We start from the raw sequence: 26,296 nt of genomic DNA, 5'->3' as shown, positions 1-26,296 counted from the left end.
GCGAATGGGGCCAAAGGCAGCGCAACAATATTTTCTGACTGACACCACAAGGCGCTGAGATGCCAAGATCCGGATGGCACCGAGGTGATGTCTAAGTTGCGGACTGATGTGCGAATGGGGCCAAAGGCAGCGTAACAATATTTTTTGTATGGAAGATACCACTAGGCGTTGAGATGCCAAGATTCGGATGGCACTGAGGTGATGTCTAGCAAGTTGGTGTGGTCATCCTACAATGCTGAAACTCGGCGTGGGTCGCCCCATTAGCCTGTGAGATGGCGTCAGTAGCGGACCGGTGTGCGAATAGGCCGAAGGCAGCACAACGCGCCAAGATCCGGATGTCACCGTGGTGGTTTCATAGTTGAGAGGCACTTCATCTGCAGTGGGGCGCCGAGATCCGGATGGCACCGAGGTGATGTCTAGCAAGTTGCTGTACTGGTGTGGTCATCCTACAATGCTGAAACTCGGCGTGGGTCGCCCCATTAGCCTGTGAGATGGCGTCAGTAGCGGACCGATGTGCGAATAGGCCGAAGGCAGCACAACGCGCCAAGATCCGGATGTCACCGTGGTGGTTTCATAGTTGAGAGGCACTTCATCTGCAGTGGGGCGCCGAGATCCGGATGGCACCGAGGTGATGTCTAGCAAGTTGCTGTACTGGTGTGGTTATTCTACAATGCTGAAACTCGGCGTGGGGCGCCCCATTAGCCTGTGAGATGGCGTCAGTAGCGGACCGATGTGCGAATGGGGCCAAAGGCAGCGCAACAATATTTTCTGAAGAGAAGACACCAAAAGGTGCTGACATTCCAAGATCCGGATGGCACCGAGGTGGTGTCTAGCAAGCTATGCAGTTGAGTTGTGTGCGCACTTGCGGCGAATAGGTCGAAGGCAGCATAACAATGTTTTCTGAATAGGAGACACCACAAGGCGTTGAGATTCGGTTACCACCGAGGTGATGTCTAGCAAGTTGCCGCACTGGTGTGGCCATCCTACAATACTGCTCCGAATAACGGCGTGGGGTGCCCGAAGGGGGGGCGAGCCGGCGTGAATGGGCCTTCCTAGGTGGAGGCTCGTCTGCTGTAGTGGGGCGCCCCTTTACCGTTTCAGTTGCCATTCAGCTGAGTTTCGGCTGCTCTTGATGCTACAGCGACAGGCGGCTGCAAGAGGACTCTCAAAATGGCGGCCTGTTCTTTGGATTTGGGCCTGGTCCACTAAAATGGCCCTGGGACACCTTAGAACTCGGACGCTCGATTTTTTTTTCCTTTCCTGTACATGCAAAAAAAGGTAAATGCCCGGTACGTTACACGCTTCATCTGCCACGATGAACTCTCCAGAGGAACCGAAAAAAAATATAGTTGTGGTAACTATACCATGCATCGTCATATGGAGAGGTGGCACCAATTAATTATAGTGCTGCATAAAAGAGAGATTTGGAGGAGAACCCCTGACCTGCTAGTACATTCATCAAAGAAGTGGCACTGAGAGCTTCAGAGGCAAGGGAAACGGTCCCAAATATTTAGAAGAACTTTGGAAAGATTAAAATGACATGTTTAGATTGTGGCAAATTAATTTCATGTGGACAGATGAGTGTTACTCTAATAAATACAGCATATGAACATCATCATAGTCGATGGTTGGTAGAGACATTTTGACTATATCCTGGACCTGCCCGTCCTCGCCCAAAATGGCGCCGGAATAAATGGGACTCGTAACTCCTTGTTGTGTACTGGTTGCAGAACCTTGAAATCACGAGATACGTATGCAGTTTTGAAGCACATGGCGGGCGGGGACGAGAATTGATTGAATATTTCGACATCCCTATTGATATTAAGTTCTGATGTGTTATTGATTACTGTACTGTTGAAAGTTCGAATTAACGTCACCCATGGTACTTGCCCGCAAATGTATATCTAGATAATTTTATTGTAACTGGCCCTGTCGTATTTTAATTATAAAATGTACGTCCACCGATTCCGTAACTGTTAGACACCTTAGTTCTTGCAACCTAATGGCCCGCCCGTTACGTTCCTCTACAGTGTAAATGTCTATTCATCATATACGATTACAGTTTGCTCTGTGGCAGGCCCACGTGGTTATAGGCTCGTATTTGTATAATGAAATTTTCACAATAAATGTTTTTAAAAGAAAACATGGTAGTAGTATATACATTGGTAAAGTTTTTAATAATAGTGACTGTTTTAGAATCATTAAAAGGCAAGTGAAATAAAGCAGACCAATTACATGAAGGGTAAAAGGTATAATACGAAGGAACGCAGTAAAGATAAATGGTCAAGGGCTGTTGTGTTTTCTATTCCTGCAACATAAAGTGATCGATAAGAATCTCATATTCAGGCGTATCGGCGACTAAGACAGCAGGTCGACCCTCTTTTGCTCAACGGCTCCGTCATGGGACGAAGAAACGCTCTTTTTCTCGAAAAAAGAATATATTTTACTTGCAGGACAGTTGTAAAATTTCCGGGAAAGTACATTAGCCTGGAACATTATAACATATATTTAAGAAAAAATAATGTTCGGAAGTAATGAAAAGCGTAATTTTTAGGTCATATGACCAAGCCTTTCATCATTACAATAAGAAAAGTAAAATGAACCAATGAAAAGTTTTATTAACAAGTCACATGACTTGTTATGCTTACGTTACGCGCTGCACGCCCCGGATGACTTCCGGATGCGCTAACGCGGCGCGTCATATGACGCATTACGCGACAACGCAGGTACAGAATATAGTCAAAATGTCTCCACCAACCAGCGGTCGGAACACAACCCCTTTCAGCAGGCTAAATAGTTCTGTTAAATGACAACAGAAGGGACAGGCAACAAGAACCATCAGTCAAAGAGGGGAGGGCTAGTTCTTCTCTACCGGGTTACATTGGGGCGCTACCGGAACTGATCGAATTGGTAGTCTACAGTGTTTCTGGATGTTTCAGACTGAAGCTGGGGTTAGCATGAGAGCAGCACCATTTCGTAGCTCCGTCGTGGTCATTCCGCAACCAATCATGGCAGCCGTTCTTTATCGTTATTTTGGGCGGGGTGGGTGGCGGAGCCGAGCTGTTTTGCAGCCATCATTGTGTGGAGTTCAGTTCATCTCACTAGTTTTGTATTTGTCATGAGGGGTTGTTCCTAATGTTTCTATTTTAGCGAGGTCAAAAAGAGATCCCATTAGTGGCCTACTGATTTTGCTCGATTCCTTTTCTTTTTTTTTACACGATTTTTCGTTATCTGCAAAGACTAAACAGAGTATTGCGACTCTGTGTTTGTTTGTAAATAGAGAATGAACCAAAGAGAACTAATTCTAAAACAGTAAATACTTGGATAACAATCAATCAAATGGAGAGAGAAGCAGGCACGACGGATTACAACGGGGGCAAAGGCCTGCGTTAACTACCTTTCACTATCTGCAAAGAGAGAGTACTCCTAATAGAAATGAGGGGGGGGCACCATTCAAAGCAGATCAGTGTGCATAAACACGAAAATGTTTTCACTTACCACGTACTTGACATTCGACAGCTTATGATATTTGCTATTAAAAAACCATTGAAATTCACTGAAAAAACCATAGGTTATAGACCATATATAGTTAGGAATTAGCATTTACAAAACCTTGAAAATTCACTGAAAAAACCATAGGTTATAGACCATATATAGTTAGGAATTAGCATTTAAAAAACCTTATTTTACTCACACAAAACCATTGAAATTCCATATATAGTTAGTTGCACTAACTATATATCGCGCACCCGCAATCCACTGCTGATCATGTCACATATTACATCATTCATGACATGGTCAGTGACATCACTGATGACATCACTGATGACATCTCAAATGACATCACTGATGACATCGCTGATGACATCTCAAATGACATCACTGATGACATCACTGATGACATCTCAAATGACATCACTGATGACATCTCATTTGACATTACTGATCACATCACTGATGACATCATTCATGTGATAATACGATGAACCTCTTCAGACTCTAATATAACCTTAGATACACTCAGTGTAAACAGACACTCATAGACTGTCACTCATCCATGGAGTTACTCAGACACTTAGTCAGTCATGCAAAGAATCAATCACACCTCCATTTCCTCAACTATACAGTTATACACACCTTACTTATTCAAACATATACTAAAACATATTTACTCACTTATACAATCCTGGATACAAGTTCACAATGATCCATACAGCCACTCACACATTCACTGGCTCTTATGCACAGTTATTTATATATGTCAACTCTCACATGTACTGTGTTTTACATATGTACTTACTTTGACATGTAGCACTGAGATATCCATTCACTCACCAATACACTCATGCACACAGTCAACCGCCCATACAGCTGTTTCCACATGCACTTTTGAACCCATACATCTAGTCAATCAACTGCTCACACATCTATGCAGAGAGTCATACACCTCCCAGCCACCCAGACACACACTCAGTCTCCCATACAAATGCTTGGGCAACCAATCAATAACCCATACAGTTAATCATATAGCTAATGATCAACACATGCAGCAGTTTACAGAACAACAGACATAATGATGCACAAATTAAGACAGTTTAGTCACTAACCCATGCACTCAGTGAGACACATTTAATCAGTCACTCATACAGTCAGCCATACCCCTACTAAATCCTTCATTAAGACACTTATACATCCACTCATTCTTCAATATGTAAGACATATTTTAACTTTACAGAATTATACAGTCACTGGATGTAGTCATCAGTGATGTCATCAGTGATGTCATTTGAGATGTCATCAGTGATGTCATCAGTGATGTCACTGACCATGTCATGAATGATGTAATATGTGACATGATCAGCAGTGGATTGCGGGTGCGCGATATATAGTTAGTGCAACTAACTATATATGGAATTTCAATGGTTTTGTGTGAGTAAAATAAGGTTTTTTAAATGCTAATTCCTAACTATATATGGTCTATAACCTATGGTTTTTTCAGTGAATTTTCAAGGTTTTGTAAATGCTAATTCCTAACTATATATGGTCTATAACCTATGGTTTTTTCAGTGAATATATATATATATATATATATATATATATATATATATATATATATATATATATATATATATATATATATATATATAGATGTGCAATTCTCATGAAAATTATGCAAAATAATTTTCACCAGTGATCTATGTAAAACTAGGCACGAGGACACACCTTGTGCACAATCATTATGTGACATACCGTCACAATACTCGTTTGAGCAGAAAAATGCATGGTTGTGTGGTACACCTGATGTTAGGCAAACATTGCATAAAATAGTATATTCGAAACAAACCAACAATTATGCGAAATACATGAAATCCAACAATAGGAAAGTCTGCAAGATTTCGCTTGCGTAGAAAAAGAAATCCATGTGGACCCTCCTCGAGCCCGTGCATTAAAAAATATACAATTTCATAGCTCTTGTGTAGAGCCCAGCCTTCACTGTTTAAACCGCTTTGGATGAAAATCAGCTGGCAACGCTCACAGAAAACATCTGACACGCAGTGAGAGACCAAAACCACTAGGGGGCAGCACCATGGATGGGATGAAGGGGTCATAAGCATGTCGGTTCTCTAAGTAAAGAGCAGGTCTTCCAGTCCCGCCCTCTTAATGCTGCCTGAATGGCAGAACACATACCCTTTGCCTGTCACTGGCATTGAATGGCAGTCGAAAGCACACCCATGTTAAAACAGTGTTAGTGTCTGAAGGGATGCCTATTATTTTAGTTGCATCGAATAGCATGCATGAGTTACTGGAATTTAGAAAATGCCAGACCTATACCAGTAGTACTCTAGGTCGAAACCCATGAGGATTCTTGCCTGGTTGAAGCTCAGGTTACCACCAGTTAGTGAAAGACAGTATTCTGTTTATCGAAGATGGTGAGGTACAGATATCACTGTGAAATCAGATCTCAGACGTTTGACCCTAGTCACCCTGTTAAGAGCCACTTGATAACAAGGCAAGAACATCTGGTGCACCCCCTGCCTGCATGTCACAAGTTGTGCTTCATTTAGAATATTCAAGGCTTGAATTAGATGTGATTTTTTGTGTGCAGTTTTATATAGTGCAAACCCGGCTTGAAGGTATTGGAGCACTTTACATGAGCACCAGTATATCACACAAGGACACTCATTTTTGGTAGCCATGAGGAGATTAAGTGATTTGCAAAGAATCACAGGATGTTGAGCCGACACAGAGACTTGAACCTGGTTTCCCAGCTCCAAAGTCGACAGCTCTGGCTGTTATGCCACATCCTCTCCCAAGTACAGAATCAGTACAACCCCACCAATTCTGAAAGAAATGTGAGGCTTACAGCAAGTAGATGATGCATAGGTCTGTCTATGGAGCGATAGCAGCCCTAGCGACTGATCAGTCATTGCAGAGCAATGATACAAACGTCGCTGTTGCTAAGGGGTGGTTCGCCTTTTGTACAGCGGCAAGTTTCACTTAAATTCTTGAGCAGAATGGAAAATAATGATGGAACCCACAAGCTACATTTGGCATAGACCTCACACACAATACCCTGAGAAATAAGACTTCATTAGTGATCTAAAACCGGAGATTGTAGGGCCGGATGTATGAAGCATTTTACATGGCCATTTGCGACCACTAAAATGCATTTTGCCTTTGACAGAAGGCAAAATGCGACTCTGTAACTTGTTACCGAATCGCATTTTGCTTTTGTGATTCAGTATTAGTAAGGAGAGTGTTTAGGCCATCCCCTCCTAATCAGAATAGCACTGATATGTACGAATGTTTTGCAACTCAGAATGCGGTCACAAAAAATTCGCAGGTATCACCAACTTCAAGTTGCTGGTAACCTATTCGCAAACGGGAAGGGGTTCCCAAGTGAATGTGGGCGCCAACATTTTGTAAGGGCAGGCAGTGGTCCCAGGGACCATTGCCTACTCTTAAAAAATTAAAAGATAGCTTTTCATTTTTATTTTTGAAATGCATCCTGTTTTGGTTTAAGGGAAACTGGCTGAATTACAAAAAAAATGTGCTTTATTTAAAAAGCAATCACAGACATGGTGGCCTGCTGACCCCAGCAGGCCACCATCCCTGTGATTGTAGCCATTTACAATGGGTGGCAAATTGTGACCTGACTCATGAATATTGATGAGGCAGGTCCATTTGCAACACATTGCGAATAGCTAACAGTGTGAAAAACCCTGTTGTACATCGCAGTTTGCGATTTTCTAATAGCGAATCACTAAAATTCACTATTAGGAAATTGCAAGCACGCAATTTCGTATATCTGGTTATATTGTTCTTTATCTAAGATACAACAAGGGGAAGTAAACGTATTAAAGAGAACACATTGTTCTATGTTCTGTTATGTTACCAGGTTTTTGTAAAGTGTACATCCATCGAAAGGTGTCTTGGTGCTACAGCTGCAGAAGCAACGCTCCAATTATACGCTCTGACAGGTTCATCATAAGCCAACAGGAAAAGCCCGGTCTTCAGGAGTTTCCTAAATATGAGATAACAGGAGGCAAAACCAATGTCAGGTGGAAGGGTGTTCCAGATACGGGGGGCAAGTGTAGAAAAGGTGTAACCGCCCAGTGTCTTTTTATTAAATATATATCATAAATCATAAATAAACACTGATTGATGAAGATAGTCCAGTTGCAAGGGCCATTTGTAAGGGAATTCAAGGGAAAAACTGCTTTATAAACTAAAGAATTTATTGCCTCAGCACATGGTTAGCTTGCCTGTTACTTTTATGTTTTGTGGCTCTAATCTATAACAGAGTTGTTGGAGCCATATGTATTTTTTATCTTGCAGCTGTCACTCTCTGCTTTTCTCTCATTCTGTTACTCAGACTCAAAGTCTGAGGGTGAAAAATAGCTCCCTGATCCCCGAATATGAATCCTGTTGTCAATCACCAGCACAAATGAAGCACTGCCTCTATATAAGCGTTCAAAACTTTGATTATTCTTCTGATCTGCACCCTGGGGCGGACTCCACAATCCAAGGTAGGATTGTGGAAACTGTGGCCTCAGGTCTGAAGTGAGTACTTGGGGTTTTGCCGGTGGCCAGTCTCATTTCACACTGTTAAAACACACCACAGCTCTCAGTTCAGTGAAGATCTTCATTATATTTTTGATTAACAGTGCAAGGTAAGAAAGCAGTGCATGCTATGAAGTCTGGCTTCCAGTGGAGTAGCTAGGCTAGGCGGCTACCACCATTCTCCTGCCCCAAGAACAAGTCGTCCGTCGGCCGGAAAACCCCCCTCTCCCTGGAACAAGTTGTTTATCAGCCTCCATTCTACCCCCCAACCCCACCCGTCTGCTCGTACCAGCACCGGGTGGCAAACTCAGGGTCCGACCCAGGTAGCAGGTGGCAGTAGGTCTAGCTAAGCCACTGCTAGTTTCATTGTGACAATCATATATGTGTTGTAATTAGATTTATATAGCACTTACTACCCTGACGAGGTGTCAAAGCGCTTTTTCTGCGAGTAGCACGCTACTCCGGAACCCATAAAGGATTAGTGTTGAATTAGTATAGTGAATAATGAAAGTAATTTGAGTGGTGGATAGGTTAGTCAGTTATTTGGATTCAGAAGGATAGCGGAGGGATAGAAGAGGGAAAAGTGTTTGCATTTATATAGCACTTGTTAACCCTGATGGGGTGTTGAAGCGCTTTTTTCGATGAGTAGCGCATAAAGGATTAGTGATGAATTAGTATAGTGAAATATGAAAGTAATTTGAGTTGTGGATATTAATCAGTTATTTGGATTGAGAAGGATAGCGGAGGGACAGAAGAGGGATAAAGGTTTGCATTTATATAGTGTTTGTTACCCCTGATGGGGTGCTGAAGCACCCTATGGTGAGTAGTACGCTACTCTGGAACCCATTAAAGGATTAGTGCTGAATTAGTATAGTGAAATATGAAAGTGATTTGAGTGGTGGATATGTAAGTCAGTTATTTGGATTGAGAAGGGCAGCAGAGGGATAGAATAACATCAATTCAATTCAATTCAATAGGCTTTATTCGATTTTCACAGTATAAAAATCATAAAAGCAAGTACATACAAAAATATATCCATACAATCCAACACCAATAAATAACATCTGAATTAAAAAAAGTATTAAATCCTTAGAGTGAATCTATCGAATAGTTAGCAGTTCATAGTGAATTCCGTAATCTTAAAATAACATGGTTTTCCACATGCCAAGTTCCTGTGCAACAGAAGGAGTTAGAAAGCCCATGACTAACTCATCTCTCAAACATAACCTGGGATCTATCTGTTCTATACAAACTTTGGTAGGCATTAAAAGCGCAACTTTTGACAGTCTTTGCAATTTAATTTTAGGGAATGGAACAGGCCATACATCTCTTCAGTAACGGCTCCAGGAGGGAGTGCTGTCGGGCGGTGGGGCGGGGGAGGGGGAGGGGCAGGGTGGGGGTAGTAACCTCCGGCATACGGCTGATCGGAGTTAGGTAAAGACATAAATATATAAAACAAATTAAATTTCGTGTACTGCAACACATTTGGCCCTTGCCCCTCCTCCGCCCGCCCTACCGTCCCATAGCACTCCCTCCAGGAGCCGCTACAGTATCTCTTAAAACCCCTGTTGCTTTTATCAATAGTGAATGATTTGGTTCAGATTTCTCCACTGTGATTCAAACTGATCGGTTTGCTATCATCATGCGTGGCCTCCTGCCATTGGCTGAGGTCTCTTCAGATGGAAACAACAGGGCAGTCGCAGATAAGCAGCAACGTTATTGTTGCATGCGCGTTTTCGAAGATCATTGGAAAAATAGTTCCCAACGTGCCAGATGCAAGGAAAAATATATCAAGATGTTTGAATATTAATAAAATGTGTCCATTTGGGGAGGACATGTGAAATTGTATAGGGATGGGGGAGGGAGAGAACCCATCCTCTTCTGCTCGAAAAGCTGTCTAGTGATTGTCCCTTCAAACCCATTACATTTAGACTTGAACTCCTAACCCTTACAGCTCTGAACCCTGACCATAAACCCGGCCTCCCATTGCCCCATACATTTATCACCTCATAAATACTGGCTGGAGCTCGTGCACAACCCACATTTAGGAGAGGGGAGTAGGGGCGTTATGGGTAACGCCCCCATTATTGTCCTGGGATTAACTACCTTTGCAATGGAAAGGAAAACAAATCTAATTTCTTAGGTGAAAATCGAACAAAATGTGGTTCTATAAACACCGTCTGAAACTAGAGAAAGTGTTCCAGTGATGCACAACAAATCAAATGCTAACCAGTGATTGGCCAACCAAAGGCTTGTTTTGGCAAGTCACATGGATCAGTGACTGCACTGTCGACTTTGAAACCATGAGACATGAGTTATAATCCCAACTCCTCATATGGCCGCATTGTGTTTTCCTGGGAATATCAATTCATCTCCTTGCTGGTGGGTTCCCTCAGCTTCCAAAGCAACGGACTACTAAAAATAGGTCGAGTGCATGAACCAAAGGTTATTTGAAAACATAAACATTTAAATTAAAGTTAACCATATCCTAGAATCCCAGCTGCCTGTTAAAAAAATATTTAAGCATAGATATAGGATTACTTAAAATGTATTTTCAGTAAGAGCACATTTTTAAATTATGATACAAGTTGAACATTTTTTCGCCATGGCAAGTTGCTGACTTAATGATTTCATGCTATTGTTTCTCTTTACAACTTAGTAATGATAAATATATATTTTTAACCTTGAACAAACTTCCAGCTGCACCACAGTATGAAACACAATTTTGCCTCTATGTAGAACTTTAAAGCTATGGTGGACGGGATAATTTACAGAATTGTTTATGATAACTGAAAAAAAACATATTGTGACCATTTTTATGGAAGTGAGTGCCCAGTTCACTGAGGGCAAAATTTAAATTCACCACACTAGGCTTATAGTCTAGATATCTTCTTGTGGTTGTGAGTGCGGCCTGCTCGCTCCGAATTGGTAGGATGTTACTTTTTTATCATTTACTCTTTCACTGAATTTTTCCTTTCAGTAGTGCGTCAAAGGGATCACTGAGGGTGCATCTGTGATCTTGTTCAGGCCAATAGCTTATGAACTCATCAACAGGCTTGCAGGCAGGACGAACAGTCTCAACTTTTGCAATGAGGGCCACTTGTCACCAAAAAAAAATATGAAAGAAACAGCTCTTCTTCTGCCCCCATCACCAACTTGTCTGTCTGGATGAAAGGATCCGACAGCGACATAGACAACGCCCCATGAGTTATGGGGAAGGGAAAGGTAAAAAGTTCACTCCCATTGCTACGGGTCCTTTCACAAGGTCAGGCCATGGTCAGGCTTCTCCGAAGAGACAATGCTCTTCCTCACTGCAAGGTTTAAACCAAAAAAACGTGTGCAGACTAGAGTGCGCTCTATGAAGAAGTGACGGCGAGCCATCAAGCCACCTTTCCATGCTCAGCAAAACTACCCTGCTACAGGGGCAGAGCTTGGTCAGTAAGATTAGAGGGGTAGGTCTGAGCTTCAGGTTTTCCAACAACTATGCAGGCAGATCATTTTAAAGTATACCAAATAACCAACATTAAAATAACCAACATATTCTAAGACCTTGAAAAGAGAGAGAGAGATAGGGAGAGAGAGAATGTAAACATCCTTGGTGAAATCCAACATATCCAAAATGTACTAGTGAATAGATTTATTAGGGGGGTGTAGCCCCCCTTCCAATAATCCCCCACCCCCCTCCCCCAAAGGTATGCCCCTGCGCTTCAACTCTATTGGGCAGAATCTTCCCTTTTTTTTAAACCCTTTTTGCACCTGAATGCAACAAAGCATATAAAGGTGGACCATATACCACCATGTTTGGCGCTATAATGTGCTATGAAGTAATTATGAATTAGTTAGTAAATGATGTAGAAGAGTGTTAGAAACAGACTTCATATACTTTTATTTAAAAAAAAAAAAGAGCTGAATACGTCACTTAGCAGCTTCTAGATGATTAAAATCCAGGTAGTAAAAGGTGCTGTTCAAGCAGAAGGCCATTAGCCACCGTGATAAGTGTATGCTAAATCAATTCAGCAGGAGTACCTCGCCTCCTATTTGTGACTGCTGTAAAGAAATGAAATGTGACTTTATTTGCTTGATCTTAATCAATTTAATGCAGGAACGAGTTATTTTTTTATGGTGGCGAGCCTTGCAGCATGTTTGATTGGCTAATGAAAAATAATTACAGGCTGAGGCGCAAGCATTAGCTGTAGATGCAGCAGTATTTAAAAGCATGCACCAGCTTCTTTGTAGCGGTTCTGCAGTGAATGAGGTCACAATATATCTCAAAACCCAAGCAGACATCATCAAACTAAGCAAAATCCAAGAATGCCTACTGTTGACGATTGCCAGGGATGCTCGGCTGGGTAAAGAGAACTGCTTTTTTTGTCTACTCTGCAGCCCTGCCACGTTTCTCAGGTCCATTCGTCATGTGTTGTTCCAGTCTTGTTTTTATTGAAATTCTGGGAATTGTTGTCATGTTTGTTCCATTATAAAGCAGGGCCACAAGTCCCAGGATTCAAAGGAAAAACCTGGAATGGAGTAGCAAATCATGCACGGACCTGGGAAACTTGGCAGCAATAACATTGGATGGCCCCTTTAAATGCTGAATTGGGCCTTAGTGTCAAGAGACCTGTTGTGTCCAGTGTCTTTTCGGGGTTACTTCTGTCGTGGGTTCCAGTTGCTTTAACTGTTACTATTCTTTTGGTCATGCCATGTGGTAGTAGATGGGATATACAGGTGATACATGATTCACTTTTTTCCTTCCACCAACTTTTCACTTGGTTTTGCACTTTGAATTCACAAGTCAGCACACTCTGTGCTTTTTTAATATCTGAAACCCCAAATTTCATCTCATGCCAAAAATCACAGCAATTCAAAGTACCTACTAAACAATAGATTCTCCAAGACAAAAGATACATTAGAATTTGTGATGTTGTGATCGATTTATAGTCTTTTAATATAATTTGAAATTCACAAATCCTTGCATTTTAGAGCGTACTATAACGTTTTGCAGAAACTCAGACCTAAAATATGTACGGTTTCAGGCTAATATTGTAAAGTAAGTATACACTGATACCCCACCTACAACAACTAATACTAGCGAGGCAACTGCTCTTAATATTTTCCTATATCGATATCTAACTGCACTTCCATTGTGAGATTTAATGACTTGCCAAGAATCACACAATTTGTACAAAGGGAAAATCAGGATCAGAATATACATGAATGCGTTCATATCAATAAGAAAGGAAGCTTATTTTCTCGGCCATAACGTTTGATGAGGACATAAAAGCTTCCTCTGAGATAAGGTTGTTACCTTTGAAATTGACCCATATAACTCCTCACTGCAGCCCCTTCTGCAAGCACATGGTCGAGCAGAAATGTGTTACCTTGGAGTTCAAGGGTCATATTAATCTGAAACGATTTGCTGCTGTGCAAGATGTCTCGAACTGATGAGAATTATTTTTACGCTTACCACTATATCAATCTGATTCCAGTCACAAATAATTAGCATGCCATTTACTCAAAACAATTAGCGTGTGGTATATTTAAAATAATTAGAATGGCGTTTATTTAATATAATTAGCATGCGGTTTATTCAATATAATTAGCATACAGCTTAATCAGACCAATTAGCACTCACGCGTCTGCAGATTCGCAGCTGCATGCAAAGTTGCAGATAGAAGGGATGATTGTGCAAATCAAATCTGATCTGTGCCCGATTTCCGCTGCCCCCTACAAACTCCTTGGGGACGTGGGGAGAATAGAGGTTGGGGCGTAGGAGAAGAGATGCTTCAACTACCAGCACCGGTTAGATGTGGTCTACCGCCATGTGAAATGCAGGCCATAGAGTCTGTTGGTATTTGGAACAGTGGCTTTCTGTTATCTCAGAGATATCTTTACATTTAATCCACTGTGCTATCTTATGAGCTGGGCTGCTGTGCTCAAAAGAGGGGACAGGCGTGTTGGAGTGATTCTATGCAGTGCTTGAAATGGAAAAACAGAAGTGCAGGTACTCTGTACAAGAGTACCTGCTTGTTTTTGAGAAGTGCCGGTACTCTCCAATTAAAAGTATTGCATTTCTGTTGAGAAGTGCCGATACTCTCCCTCTCAAAATAAAAAAGTGCTGGTAATCTGTACCGGACAGTACCGGCCCATTTAAAGCACTGATTCTATGGCAGACTGAATGCAGTGGTGTAACGAAACTTGAAGGTCCCCCCAGCAAAGTATACGGAAGCCCATCTCTGAAATAGTCAGGAGCTCTCAAGCCAGGGGCCCGCCTCCTGAGCATTCTGCTGGAGGGAGCCCCCTGGAGCTCGAGCCCCTCCCCTTGCATCGCAGAACTGCGGGGGCTAATGTTACACCACTGACTGACTGCATGTTGCACAGTGACTGCACACCTTTAGAAGAGGTGCCAAAGCTCACGCCATGCACAGAGAACGCAAGGCCGAAAAGATGGTTCAGAGTTTATTACAAAGAGAAACTAAAAATGATGCTTATGAAAATAAACTGCATTCTACTTTCAAAAAGAACTTTATAAAGCCATCCACAAAAATACTTCACGTCACCCACCGTCACGTGTTGTGTGCTTAATTATGGTAATTCTTCTCAATCAGTAATACAGATGCAAATGATTGATTATGTGCATAACTGGCTTGACTGAAGACACAGGAGTCTTTTAGAGTTTGGTGGAGTAGGTGCACTGCCATAAATTAGCCAATTCTCCTCCTCGGCAAACCCGTCGATCCCCTGCACTATTTAATGCTTCGGGAGCCACTAGGTTTCAGTCAGAGGAGCCTCAGCTTGTTGTGCCCATCGAAATCTTTGGTCTGGCGACCTATCACTCAGCCGGTAGCAGTGGCGTAATGAAACTTTGAGGAGGCCCTACTGCAAGTCCTTTCTTTGTCTAGTATTTGTAAAGCATGAACAATTACCCAAAGGTGTCAAGGCGCTGGGGGCCTCGGGAAGATTAAGCAAGCTATTGCCCAGAATCACATGGTGCTGGGCTGATCTGTCACCTGTCACGGGGATCGAACCGTGAGACCCTGGGATCCAGAGTCAGTCGCCCTGGCCGCTGCGCCACCCCTCTTCCACTTGTTACAGGGAGTGTATCCAAGCCTGCCACCCAGAGGGGGCCTCCCTGGAGTTTATCCCCACACCGCGAGGGCTATCGTTACGCCACTTGCCAGTAGGTCATAGTGGTGGTTGCCCCACCTATCACTAGATGACTCTGCCTGGGACCTGTCAAGCAAGACATGCTAAGTATGGTGGTGCCATGCAGCGACATTGCTCAAAGACCGCCAGGCACAGGTGGAAATCTCTCTGTCAATCGGGGCTTTGAATTATTCGGTTTCAATAACTGCCTTGGGAGTTAGCTTATATTTGAAAAATAAAAAAAGTTTGCTGAACGGATGCATCAAACAGGGCTCCAAAGATTTTAGAGATGCCAGTCGGGTAGGCGGAGATGTCCAACTCTAGCAGATAGCTCTCCACCAGGGGAGTGGAGGCCATGGCCTCTCCTGTCCAGAGCCTGTATTTTATGTGGGGTGGACTGTCACTGTTTGAGCCACGGTGCACCTTTGATAGAGTGCACCAGGTGCAAAAATGGTCAGTGCAACCTGTTACAGATGACCCGCTGTCCTCAGGGAACCCAGAAGCTCGCTCATGATTCGGGGTAGCACGTTAGTGAAAGATTGAGTGGGTCTTTGAAGTAGGCGCTCTGCCTTCATAGTGAAGGAAGCACCCAAGCTGCACTTCAAAGGGTGGGCAGAGATCCTTCTGCAGGCAGCGGAACAGTAAGTGATGGAACCTGCTTGCAGGGGGATTTGTGCGGGTGTCCATGGAACCCCTTTACTCCCATTTCAGAGGGTGCACTAGGGACATGGCACTTACTGTGAGCTACCTCTTTGTGGCAGAAAGTCAGTGCTCATCTTGATGTCCTCTTTGCCTCTGTCCCCAAGTCCTTAAGTTGGCATGGGTGCAAAGGCCAAGTGTTTCCCTCATTTGCATGGCCCCATACCCATATGGAAATGAGGTAAAGCTCCCTTAAGATAGCACTGGAATTTATGTGCACCACTGCCATCTATGTTACAGATGGAGCAGCACTAGTGTCACGAGGGCACAGAAAACAGGCTACACATAGCCATTGTGCCAATGAGTACTCTATATAATCAGCCCCCGGTGGACAGGTGAACAGACAGGGCTCCTTCCAAGTGCTAAATCGGGCCCTTAATGTGATAGCAATAATATTGGGTATAATTTTTTTGTCCAGGTTTAAACATAGATTCTGGACATCCCTCCTACAAATCCCGCCCTAAACCAAACACGGTGTGAGTCGCTCCAAGTTGCTTGAATTGATAAGAAGCTGGCCCCCCCATCAAATCACAATTGCTGGAGCTGGGCGAAATTCACCCCACAAATAACCAACAAATCAAATTAGTTCAATGTATTTTCAACTAATAGTAATTGAGCAAATTATACACAAATAGCGGTGAAATTTAAATAAGAAGTTGCTTAAACATTTAAAATCAAAAACTGCAAGTTCAAGAGAATAATAAGATGCTGATGGAACAAGATTCGGAAGTGTGAGCCAAGCAAACGCATTGAGAGGGACGCTGTTGTCCCAACAATAAGGACACCAGACGCATTACTTAGGGTTTTGGTAATAAATGCATACATCCCTGCACATCTTATATCAAAGGCTATGGGGAATACATTCACAGGTTAATATGTATTGGGCAGGGTGTCAGCCTCGTGCCCAAATAATTCTCAGTTACAGAACACAAACGATTCACCTTCAATGTTAGATGCGTGACACAAACATGTTCAGGTAAATGCACACAGTGCAGAGGCAATGCTCAGATCAGTGGTAGAAATAGGTTTAGTGTAACTGTGCTGAAGATGAAGTCTTCAGTTCTGTGTCCTGAGTCACTGTAGTGCACTCACACACCATTTCAACTTTGAACTAATTTATATGCTGGTTACTGTGTGATTGTGATATTAAGAGTGTGCATCTATCGTGTAGACGTGGACACCTTAAATACGCTTCTCGTTAGCTATGATGCTTGAAAAGTGACTACCAGTCTGAATACTTAATGCACAGTTCCCCTGTATATCCAGTTGCACAGTTCCCTGTACAGCAGTTCTAGCACATAGGTAACGTTTGGCACGTTGGTACTAGTATATTGGAATCTCCTTTGAGGACTGTGGGGTAGCAGCAGGCCCTTAATGGCTGGAATAGGCCTTTCCCTTCAATATTCCAATGTGTGTCTGTCTGGTTCACCCGTAAAACCTTGAACATTCTACTGTAGGTAGGGGGATCCATTATAGCCCTTCTTTCTAGGGCTACGTCAGCGGTCAAAGACCATTTCCTTGTAATTGGCCCTTAAGTGTGGTTTAGAACAATAATTAGGGAGAGGGCATTTAACTAACAGTCGCCTGGTATAATGCCACATGAATTGCTTTAAGAATGCCTACAGTCCCTATACTTCTGGAAGAACACATTGGCTCAAAATAAAGTCTACCATCTAGCTCCATCGACCAGTTATGTGGAGTAACTTTTCTGCACTTTGTAGCGTCTCTTACCAAAATACATTGAAACAATCAGATCTGTTCCTACCTTTCGTATGCAGTCTTCTTGCGACGTTACATCAGAGTCACCGTGTTCTTGCTAAAATAGACAAAGAGATTTTTGTTTTTTAAATTTATAACACCAAAAAAATAAGTATTTTAAAGGTAATCTTTTTCTGCCTGGATGTTGTTCTATCAGAGTAGGAACAGAGATGTTTATGGCCGTTAGCTATATTTTAATGAATGCAATTTCCTACTACCGGCCCTAACTTTAAATATATTTTCATCTACCTGTCTAAAAAGTAATCTGAGATGTGAACACATTTAGAATGATCATAATTAATATAGTGTTTACTGACCTATCCTGCGTCAGTGTAAGAATTTACAATAGATGTGCGATTTTTTGATTTTTTACAGTTGCTTACTAACAATAAAAGAAGCATGCAGAGAAGTTTATGGAAAGTGACCAGTGCTTCTAGGATGAACCTTAATTGGTTTACTCTCTTGATAAGATTCAATCAGACCCATAGGGCCTGGTTCACAAAGGGCCTATGCACTCGTGCCAGAACCCCTGCAGTTGTGGGGGAACCTCTTCACTCGGGGCAGAATCTCCACAATGAGAAGTTTCATTGCATTGACTGAACAGAATCACCTCAGTTCTGGAGTTCAGTTTTAGGCAATTCTGATCAATCCATTCCCCATGTCCCTTTGGCCGGTCGTCTTGCGACGGCCAGCCAGACATGCGCACTTTAAACCTCTTAACCTAGCTGTCTTGGACAGCTGGGTTAAAATCGAGCAAAGGCCTCTAGTGCTGTTTGGAACGCCGAGAGAGCCTGTTCCATCCAATCCTCATGCTGCTGATGAGAGCAGCACCAGGATTGGTCAGAGGAGTTGTCTGGGGCCTTTGTTGGAGGAGTGAAGAACACCAGACGGGACAGCGGATTTGCCACAAGGTAGGTGGGTGTTCTTTTTTTTTTAATGTCTTAAATGTATTTAATGCATATTTAATGTGCACCAAATCGCCAACATGCATCACGTTACCATTTTAAAGTTATAATAATGTAATGCATGTCGGGAATGTTGTTCATTGGCACCCACCTCCCATTGGCCCGCCCCACCACTCCCTGTAGGTGGTAGCCACACTGAAATTCGCAACCTTATTATTTTTTCTGAAAACTGTGATTATAACAATTTTTATTATTGTATTGTATTAATTGGACCTCTTGTGTTACCTGATTTTATTTTCAAAATCATACACAAATATTCTACCTCTGTCAACAATACGGGCGAATGAAACTGAGGGTTATCTTTGCCCAAAAAAACTATCAATTTACTTGAACACCTTCAACCATATCCTACACCTATCTGAAAAAACTACATTCCACAGTGTTGCAAACACTGCAAAAATGATTAGCTCAATCAGATAAAGCAATCGAAAACCAGTGATTGACATTATTTGTCCTACATTTGTTTCCTCCCTGGATGATTAACTTCGTTTTACAATACATCACACACAATTTTTGTCTTGCTCAGAACTAAGGTCTTTCACTTCATTGGAATTAGGGTATCAAAAGCTTTTCAACCCACATAAGTATCGTACGTCATTGGTTCCAGGTGTGTTTACTTTGCCGAGCTGGAGGTCACTTTGTTTTAAGGAACATATCTGTTTTATTCTCTGCATGGTGTAACCTCTTAGTCAGCCGCCAAGCCCCAGTTAGCACTTACTATCCCTACAAGGTCAAAGTTAGTTGCAAATCACATGACAGGTAAGACGGATGGTTCTCCTTCCACCTTTTGTAAATATTAATTTTGCAGTTCATTCAGATCTTCCTGTTCACATTATATTTGATGCATTACCACCTCTCCCTTAAATCTCAGTATATTTTTTGTCTTGCGCATATCTTTTGGCTGTATTCCTGTTTGGTCTCTTGTTTTGAATGCAAAGAATATTTCCAAACTTAATTAGAATAGGTTTTTACTGTGGTGCCTGGTAGAGTAAAATCACTATAGTGTGCAATACTGTCTTGCATTGTATTATAGCATTTTCATGCACTTCGTTTTCTGAATGAGGTCTTACAGCACTCAAGAGAAAAATATGATAATTTAAATACCAAACCTGCAACTCCATTTCTACCTTCTTCTGAATATTTCATATTCAAGCCTGCAGATTATATAGATACTTAAATGTTCTCATAGTGAATAGTAGACGCCCTTTACCTATTCTTATAGATTATGTTTCATATTTGTTTAGTCACTTCCCACTCCCACCACACTGGCTGTGGTGAAACATGAAAAAATAGGAGTCATAATTGCTCGAGAAACATTATAGAGAACTTAGCCAATAGTACAGATGAGAAACAGCATTTATAGAAACATGTATCACTACAACCACTCAACAAATTTCCCATGACCGTGTCTATCAAGATTGTGTCAACAAGCAACGACGCATGTAGGCCATTTCCTTAGCAATTGTCTAATACGGTTGATTAAATGATAACAAAGATTTATAATTTTTGAGAGGTAATTAATGCAAATTATAAACATGTTTGTGCTGGGCACAGCCTGCACATTACTAAAATCGTGATTTTGGAAGCACTTTAAAAAAATGTAAATCTAAATCTTTTTGCGGATTTTTTGCCAGCCTTATACTGTGTGCAGAAGTGGATTTCCAACTGATTTGTTTAACTTGCATTTATCTTTCATTTAAGGTGTGCAGCATTTTATATGCAGTTGCTTGGAGGTATAAGAACAGCAAAATAGTTGAAGAATATATATATATATTTTTCAGCCACACCTTTGACCCCCGCCCACACACTTACTGACCCCGTCCCCATTGCTCGCAGGATAACATGTTCCCATTCTTTTTTTTTTTTTTAAATACACTTCGACCGATGGGTCACATTGCTGAGACTGAGTGTCAAGAAGAACATCTTTGCCCGAGAAGCTTTAAATTCTTCTCAATGGGTATGCAAATGGGAAATGGGTCCCAGTAATCGATTAGTGAGATGTCATCGATCCCTGCTATCTCGATCCCTAACTCTCGTGAACATTATAGCGTCCTCACGGTGGTATCTTCAACAAGGAATGCCATCATTGAAGGCTGCTAGCACATTGCATGATACTCATGTGTGATGCATCATTCCCAGGCAAAGATTAGTGCTAGCTCATTGCTAAGTCATCTGCTGGGCAGGGCTTGAGTCGGGGTACCACGCGGGTGGACGGGGTCCCCCCACTTATTTTACAGAGTGGACGCCGTCCCCCCTGGCAAACAGCTGGACTTCCCATTTTTGGCCTCTCTGGGACGAGATCGGAGCCACCTTTCATGACGTCACTTCCTGTCGTGACATCACATCCGGTGACAGCGTCCCCCCACTTCTTTTTTTAGGACTTGTGCCCTGCTGCTGGGTATCAGCAAGATAAGGCGGTTACATAGATCCTACTGAATGTATAGGATTCGTACAAGCACATGCACAGTACCATTCATTCGTGCAATTAAAGGGAAAGCTTCTGAGCCGGGAAGCCTATTGCCTCTTTTCAAAATGGCGGGTGCTGCGTACAAGAGAGAACGTGCTGCCGCTCCAGGTGAGCCGCCTGCTGCTATCATCTCTAATCCCGAAGCTCGTTTTGGTAAACAGAACCTCCTTTGGTGTGCCTGTCTGTTTGCTTCGTTGTGCAAAGCTGCACTCTTCACCTGAACCTTCTGACATTTGCCAAATAGAGCTGTGATTAATGATACGTTTTCCCTCACTATTCTTCTCTTAGAAATACACGGCATTCACATACTGCTGTCTCATGCAGGTGTTTCCTGCGATCAAGATCTTCAGATGCCTCCCCAGGTGGGGCTAGCCTCAGGGATGTACGTGGCATAAGTCACATACGAGCTTACTAATATCAAAAGGAGACCATTGAATTTGATCTGTGCTTGCAAAATACCTTCACAGGTTTAGAACACTGCATCATTGTCTTTAGTTATATAGTGCTTTATACCCTGTTGTAGCTCTCAAAGCACTTTAATGAGCACAATAATTATTATCAAATTAAAACTGGTGCTGCATGTATCGACTTCAGAAGGATAAACCCCTAAGGGGATATTTCAAGAAGAACTCCTCCCTGCACCATACAAGTGAACTTTCCTTCAATATCTTATGTGTTGCCTAGTGACTAGAACTACCGACTTTGGAAGATAGCGCACCAGGTTTTAATTCTGGCCTCGACTCAGCATATCCTATGACAACGGAGAAATCACTAAGGGACTTATTACGAGTTTGGCGGTCCAACGGCCAAAGTACCTCGTCCGTGACCGCTGCATTTGTGGCATTCTGACTGCAGTATTACAAGTTTCCCGAGGGGCCAGCGGTGTGTCTGCAGTGGTCTTGCGTCGGTGGTCAACGTATTTCCATACATATTAATGCCTATGTGAACCTTCCGACTGCAGATGTGTCGAATGCACACATTTGCATAATATATGAGGAAACATACCACCTACCCATTGCCGGCGTACCACCCAAATGTGGGCAATCTCGGTAATGGGTACATGGTACCAAAGCACTAACCTGTATTTTGCTGAAGACTGGGTCATATCAATGGGGGTGAAGATGCTCCTGTGTAGGGGGACCTGTAGAAAGGGATCCACAATGAAATCTGCTGGGAAGAATTGGAAAGGGGTGAGCATCCCCCCAAAAATCCTTTGTTTTTACTGACCTTTTGGCGGTGGTCTGACCACTGCTGTTGCCTCCTTGGGAAGTCAACTCGTAATATGGAGGCTTCCTTCCCCCGACTGTGATCCCGATGGTCGGGGGTATGCTGGCAGTGCCTTTAGTCAGCCGCGGTTTTCGCACAGCCAATCTGCCCAACTCGTAATACGACGGAGAGCTCACCACCATCGGATTGCCACTGCCAGGAAGGTTGACTATGGACCACCAAACTCGTAATAAGGCCCTTAACCTCCTTGTGCTTAAAAAGGGGAAAAATGTGTTGTGTAGTTAGTAAATTCGGGTTCTGTTGGAAAGCTCTCTAATGACCTTAGGCCAGGTTTTTGCTACAGAAAATGAATGTGTGTGCACATTCATCTGTCTATCTATCTATCTATCTATCTATCTATCTATCTATCTATCTATACACACACACAGAAACACACACATATTAGTTATAGCTACTTTAGGGCACTATTTATAGTTCTTGAGGTAACAATGACTGGTGAATTTCAGTGGTTTTGTTAATTAAAATGGCATGTTTTAACCGACATTTTCACCAAACTATAACATCTATTTAATCTATGTTTTTTTCTGTGAATTACCAAGGTTGTTTAATGTAAAGTCGTATATACTTACAATTGCTAACTATATGTTAACCTTTGGTTTTATTCAGGGAATTTCTAATTTAACATAAAGTAATATTTCATTGTCAAACATAAAGCCAACCCCCCGGCATGCATGACCTTCAGCCGTGTGCCACATGGGGTTGGCCACATGTATGGCCTCTGGCCTTGTGCAGTGTAGGGTTGGCCACAAGGCCTGATCTGCAGCCATGTCCTATTGCCAATTCCCTGTGGGCAGCCCCCATTGCAAATGGCCATTGACCATATGCAGTGTGGGATTGGGTGCAAGGCTTGCCGTGCTGCCAGGTCCTGCCCCCAACCCTCTGCATGTGGTCAAACCCCTTTTTTACCTCTTGTGGGTTCTGTGGATAGTTGAATCCTCTCCAACACCCACCGCAACACCCCTGAGTGTTCCTCCGGATCACTCTGGATCCATGGATCCAGAGTGACACCATGGGTCGTCAAGCTGGGTTTCGCAGTGAACCCTTGGATCCACGGAACCTCCCCCAAAGAAACACGTTTAAAATTTTTTACCACAGTGTGGTTCCTCTGGGTCCTTCACAAGGCACGAGGGAACCCCTACCTTGGCCACTTAGAAAATGTATTTTGATTATTTTTTTTATGATCACAGATTGAGCTCCAACTTCATTGAAACAGCTGGGGAACGTCTTGAGTTCCCATTGGTGGCGTTTCAACGGAATGGCTGGGTTCCCACATGAGCTCCCTATGAAGGAGCTTCATTGGAATGGCTGGGGTACTACCGATGCTCTCATTAGATGAGTTTCATTATAAACAGCTGTTTACTACCTGTCCTTCTTTTGAAAGAGCTTCTTCGCAAGGCTAAGACACTATTTGAGCTCCAATTGGAATAGGTTCTTTGGAACAGCCTGGGTACAAAACGAACTCTCATTGAAGGAGATCCTTTCGAACAGCTGAGGTTCTTATGACTTCCAATTGAAGGCGCTTCATTAGAACATCTGGTTATTACCAGAGCTCCCGCTGAAGGCGCATCACTGGAACGACTGGGGTACTGCCTACACTGCCATCAAAATAATTTCTTTGCTGCGGCTTGTAACTACCTGATTTCATTTTGATGGAGCTTCACTGTAATTGTAGAGGTACTGCCTGCTCTCCCACTGAAGGAGTTTCATTGGAAAAGGTGGTTGCTAACTCTCTTTCAAGGAGTTTCTCCGGAACAGCTGTGCTACCATCAGAATTCCTACTGAAAATTGATTGGGACAGCTGGGTACTACCTGAGTTCCCCCTGCGGCACTGGAAAGGCTGGGACTTTCCGAGCCGCCATTGAAAGAGCTTGTTTGGAATGGATGGGATTCTCCCTAAGCTTCCTTAGAGGGAGCTTTATTGGAATGACTCAAGAGCTATCTGACCTCCCACTGAAAGAGCGCCATCAGAATGGTGGTCCACGGTCCACCTCTGAAGGACCTCCATTGAAACAGCTGGGGCTATTACTAGATCTCCCACTCAAGGAGTTGGATTGGAATGGCTGGTTTTTACCTGAGCTCCCATTTAAAGATCTAGTCTGCACTTCCAATGAAGGGGCTTTATTGACACAGCTGGGGCACTATCTGATCTCCCATTAATGGAGCCTCATTGGAATGTCTAGAGTACTACTTGAGTTCCCACTGAAGGGGTCTTCAGTGGAACAGATAGATACTACCTGAGTTCCCATTGAAGGAGCTTTATTGGAACAGCTGAGTTACCAACTGGGCTCCCATTGAAGGAGCTTCATAGGATCAGCAAAGGCCCTACCAGAGCTCCCACCGAATGAGTTTCATTTGCAAATGCAAATCTGGATATTACCTGAGTTCCCACTGAAGGGGGTAAAAGGAAAGGCTACGGAACTTTCTGAGCTCCCAAAAAGGAGTTTCATTGGAGTATCTGGGGTACAAACTGAGCACCCATTATAAGAGCTTCATCATAACTGCTGAGTCTTACCTGAGCTTCCATTGAAGGAGCTTCAGTGGAACAGATCGGGAACCATCTGACTTCCCATTGAAAAAGCTTCTTCAAGCAGCGGGGGTAATATATGAGCTCCAAATAAAGGAGCTTCATTGGAATGGCTGGGGTACTCATTGAGCTCCCATTAAAGCAGCTTCACTGGAACAACTAGAGATGAATGAATTGAATTTACAATTTATAGAGCGCCTGGTTACTCTGAAGGGAGTGTCTCCGCGCTAAGCATTGGCATCTAGTCAGGGTCTACCTGAATTCCCACTACAACTGCCGGGCACTCCCTGAGCCCCCATTAAAGGAGGTTCCGTGAAAGGACTGGCAAACTATCTGAACAGTGGCAGCCATCTTTCTTTATCAAGATTTACTATAACACTGCCGCGGTGCAGACACACAGAAGCATCTCGACGACTGCATTTGTGAGAGCTCTGATACGCTGAGGACTTAAGACTTTCTGCCAAGACAAACAGAGGAGGGCACTGATTAGAAAATGTCGCCATTCCTTCTGCCAAGCTCTGTGCGGCTGGTAACAGGGTTGTAATCTTGTGGTCTAGTGCATTCTTTATGGGAGCCTTATCGGATTCTTAAAGTCCACCGCTAATGAGGCTTCGATTTGCACCTTCGCCCATCATTTGTATTACCTCCTTCTCGATCTGTTTCTTTGTGGTTTGCAGGGTAGTTAAAGGTAGGCCTACTCTTTTCAATGTGGCTAATGTCCAGAACAGACTGGCCAAAGGGATATTTGAGGGAATTGTAGAGCCACTAGTGTGCCTCTGTAGGCCAGAAGGCCAGGGGAACTGTTAATCGCATTTTGCATGAGAACCAGGAACATTTTAAGGATTTAGGGGGCCCTGGGACAAACTTATTTGGGGGCCCCTGTACATGCCAGCTTTGAATTTATGATCGAATTTAAGCTTTATCATGTCCCCTTTGGCCAGGTCACTGACATGGCACAGGCACGTTGGTCCAAATTCTAAATGCATTTACATCTAATATTCAGGGATAGTGTTTTCCGTATTATAATTCAGCAGCAGCTCACTAACATTATTGTTAATAATCTTTGTGACCCCCTGCCATTGCTCATATGTGAGGTTCTGTTTTGCTCTAAAAGACACAATTTTTATGGCTGTCTGTCACATGGTGCTGAAAAACATTTCTCTGTAAAATGTGTGTAATAGACTCCAATACATCATCCACGTTAAAAACACATTAAAGGACAATGGTACTTAAAAAACAAGCTGTTAACCCTTTAAGTGAGCCTCGGTAGTGCCGCGCACGTCCGTTGGCCGACGCGGGCCCCGCCCATTCAATGGAACGTCCCACGGCGGAATTGCCGCCGCGGTTAAGGCGTTAAGAATTATTCAAGGTCATCAGGGCAATGACTGAGAT

The 26,296-nt window shown here is 42.9% G+C and overlaps 1 protein-coding gene across 2 annotated transcripts in view; it reads right to left on the bottom strand.

Moving 5' to 3' along the window:
• Positions 1-26,296, bottom strand: part of PRDM16 (PR/SET domain 16) — a 1,067,934-nt gene that overhangs the window by 435,509 nt on the left and 606,129 nt on the right. For both annotated transcript variants that reach the window (XM_078642479.1, XM_078642478.1), the window contains exon 3: positions 17,669-17,719. In XM_078642479.1, coding sequence (XP_078498605.1) covers positions 17,669-17,719 — 51 coding nt within the window. The remainder of the gene's footprint in view (positions 1-17,668; positions 17,720-26,296) is intronic.

This window comes from Lissotriton helveticus, chromosome 5_1 (assembly GCF_964261635.1).
Source record: "Lissotriton helveticus chromosome 5_1, aLisHel1.1, whole genome shotgun sequence".
Classification (NCBI taxonomy): domain Eukaryota; kingdom Metazoa; phylum Chordata; class Amphibia; order Caudata; family Salamandridae; genus Lissotriton; species Lissotriton helveticus.
The sequence above is the reverse complement of the archived record's forward strand: the minus strand, read 5'-3'. Positions and strand labels throughout refer to the sequence as shown.